Here is a 2,614-nt window from a genome sequence, read left to right on the forward strand (position 1 = left end):
AAACTCCCCAGATTTCGAAAGGAATACTTGGCTTTAATGTTAGAGGGGTTCGAATGTTCGAAATATTGTGGAGCCAAGAAGCATATCAAAGTAAACAGTATACTTACATATAAAGTGCAATAAATGCAACACAGTAGATCTCTTTAACACCAGAACACGTAAATATCTACTGAACATTTACTTAGCACACAACAACCTTTCCAGAACAAGGTTTTATCACATGTAACCATTCTGATGAAAATGTCGCCACCCAGTGGTGTGTTCTTAAAATCTTTTGGTCCTGAATTAAAACGAATTGAATTAACAAAAAAAAACTATATAAAAATAAATAATAAATAAATCTATAATAAATCTATTTTTTTCATTTTATAGTAGCCTGTTAACAAAATAGAACTTAATCAGAGACTTTTAATTTGAAAATCAAGTCAATTTAAAATACTAAATCAAGGTAAAACTAACATAGACTATATAAATATATATAAAATGATAAATAAATCTATAATAAATCTCTTTTTTTCTTTTTATAGTAGCCTGTTAACAAAATAGAACTTAATCAGAGACTTTTAATTTGAAAATCAAGTCAATTTAAAATACTAAATTGAGGTAAAACTAACATAGACTATATAAATATATATAAAATGATAAATAAATCTATAATAAATCTCTTTTTTTATTTTTATAGTAGCCTGTTAACAAAATAGAACTTAATCAGAGACTTTTAATTTGAAAATCAAGTCAATTTAAAATACTAAATCAAGGTAAAACTAACATAGACTATATAAATATATATAAAATGATAAATAAATCTATAATTAATATTTTTGTTTCTTTTTTATTGTAGGCTGGAAAAAAAAATAGAACGCAAACAGCGACTTTTAATTTGAAAACAAAATAATAATCTCAGTGGCAGGACGCCTGTTGTCTAGTGTAGCTGCCTGTCAGCCTGTTGTGAATGTCGGAGGATGTCTGACAACGCAGAATCTCCTACAGAAAATCAAAAAGATGATCCCTCGGTACATCACACTGCCACTGAACACACTGGATCGTCGGATGAGAAGAAAAAGAGTATGGTTTTAGAATTATATACATGAGCAGAGAAACGGTTATGTATTAATTTCTAAACGCTGCTGCATTGATTATTTCGCGTAGTTTATTAGCGAGCTACTTCCGCGATTTCTCGAAGATTGACCGCTCTGTCAGCCAATCAAGGTGCCGTTTGTTTAAAGGCAGCCAATGGCTGACCAAGCACGCGTGCTTTTTTTTATTTTTTTTAAACCATGACAGAGATTGTTAAAGTTGTAGTTTTTTATTTCATTTAAAGAAAGTTAGTCCTAAATGCTAATTTAATTAATTATATTAATATTAATTAACCATTCTTATAGTGTGGCTTACGGTAATATCTTGCCACCTTTTCAACCATAGGTGATAAGTTATTACCGTGTATTATTTCACATTTAATTGCTTCTTGTGAACACCTTTGCGGACTCCATGGCAATATTGTACCATACTAATGTATTTATGTAATGCTTTTATTGCAAAGCCTATATTATTATTATTATTTATGTATAGAGTCATATACTTGTAAATTTTTACTTCACTTGCTTTCAACATTTCAGCATCAAACAATAATTAGCAGCACACCCCTGTGGAAAAAGTGCATTTAATTGTTTTGAATATGCACTTGTAGTGTACTTCAAATTTTAAAATGATATTTAAAAACTGTACTTATAATAATATGTAATATAATAATAATAACATACTTATAGTATAATATAATACCATACTTATTCTGACCTGTGCTTATTAAAATATATAAAAAGTGATCATTCTACATTTTATTATATTTTAAATGATTAAAAACTAAATTACCATATATGTCTATGGAAGGATATTTGGCAATACACTTTAAGCATATTGCAAAGACAGTAGAAATAATTAAAAAATTGCCTATAAAGATGTACTGAAGTCCTACTTAATTGGGTAAAAAACATGATTAACTATTAACTAATTGCAGTTATTAAAAATGTAGGCCTTAATACATTTTCATTTAATTGTAAATAACATGCAATTTAGTGTCTGAAAACATTATGTTCACACTTAAGGAAAAGTAAGTGTGATAAAGTGTATTATTTCCTCTGACGTGGGATATTGCAGCTTCTCTTATCAATTATATTACATTTTATTACTTATTATCATATTAACTAAGGATGCACCGATATGAAAGTTTTGGCCGATACCGATAACCAATAATCCTTTATTTTTGAAAGCCGATAACCGATATGTTGGCCGATAAATCTATATCCAAATTTTTATATACTTTTTGAGAGCCTGATTACAAAAAAGGTCTCATCATTAAAAACCACATCCCGAACACTTCAACATAAGCAGCCTAGTTTGAACGGTGTACGTTTTAAAAATAATTTTACTCTCCCATTACCAAATTTAGTCATAAAAAAGTCTTACAAATAAATAAAATAATGCATAAATAATGCAAACAAGTCACTGGACATCATTACACGTGTAAAGAATCAAAATGAATGCGCCATAGATCAATAAAACGGAATAGCCTCTGCACGGACAATAATTAAATGATTTTAATTACTAAACCATATTG

At 28.5% G+C, this 2,614-nt stretch overlaps 1 protein-coding gene across 1 annotated transcript in view; it reads left to right on the forward strand.

Annotated features, from left to right (window-relative positions):
- The first annotated feature begins 918 nt into the window (after nt 1–918).
- Nucleotides 919–2,614, forward strand: part of atg12 (ATG12 autophagy related 12 homolog (S. cerevisiae)) — a 6,748-nt gene continuing 5,052 nt past the window's right edge. The window contains exon 1 of the mRNA XM_016289757.1: nt 919–1,065. Coding sequence (XP_016145243.1) covers nt 963–1,065 — 103 coding nt within the window. The 5' untranslated portion in view covers nt 919–962. The remainder of the gene's footprint in view (nt 1,066–2,614) is intronic.

Source organism: Sinocyclocheilus grahami, unplaced genomic scaffold, assembly GCF_001515645.1.
Source record: "Sinocyclocheilus grahami isolate Dianchi unplaced genomic scaffold, SAMN03320097.WGS_v1.1 scaffold251.1, whole genome shotgun sequence".
Lineage (NCBI taxonomy): Eukaryota > Metazoa > Chordata > Actinopteri > Cypriniformes > Cyprinidae > Sinocyclocheilus > Sinocyclocheilus grahami.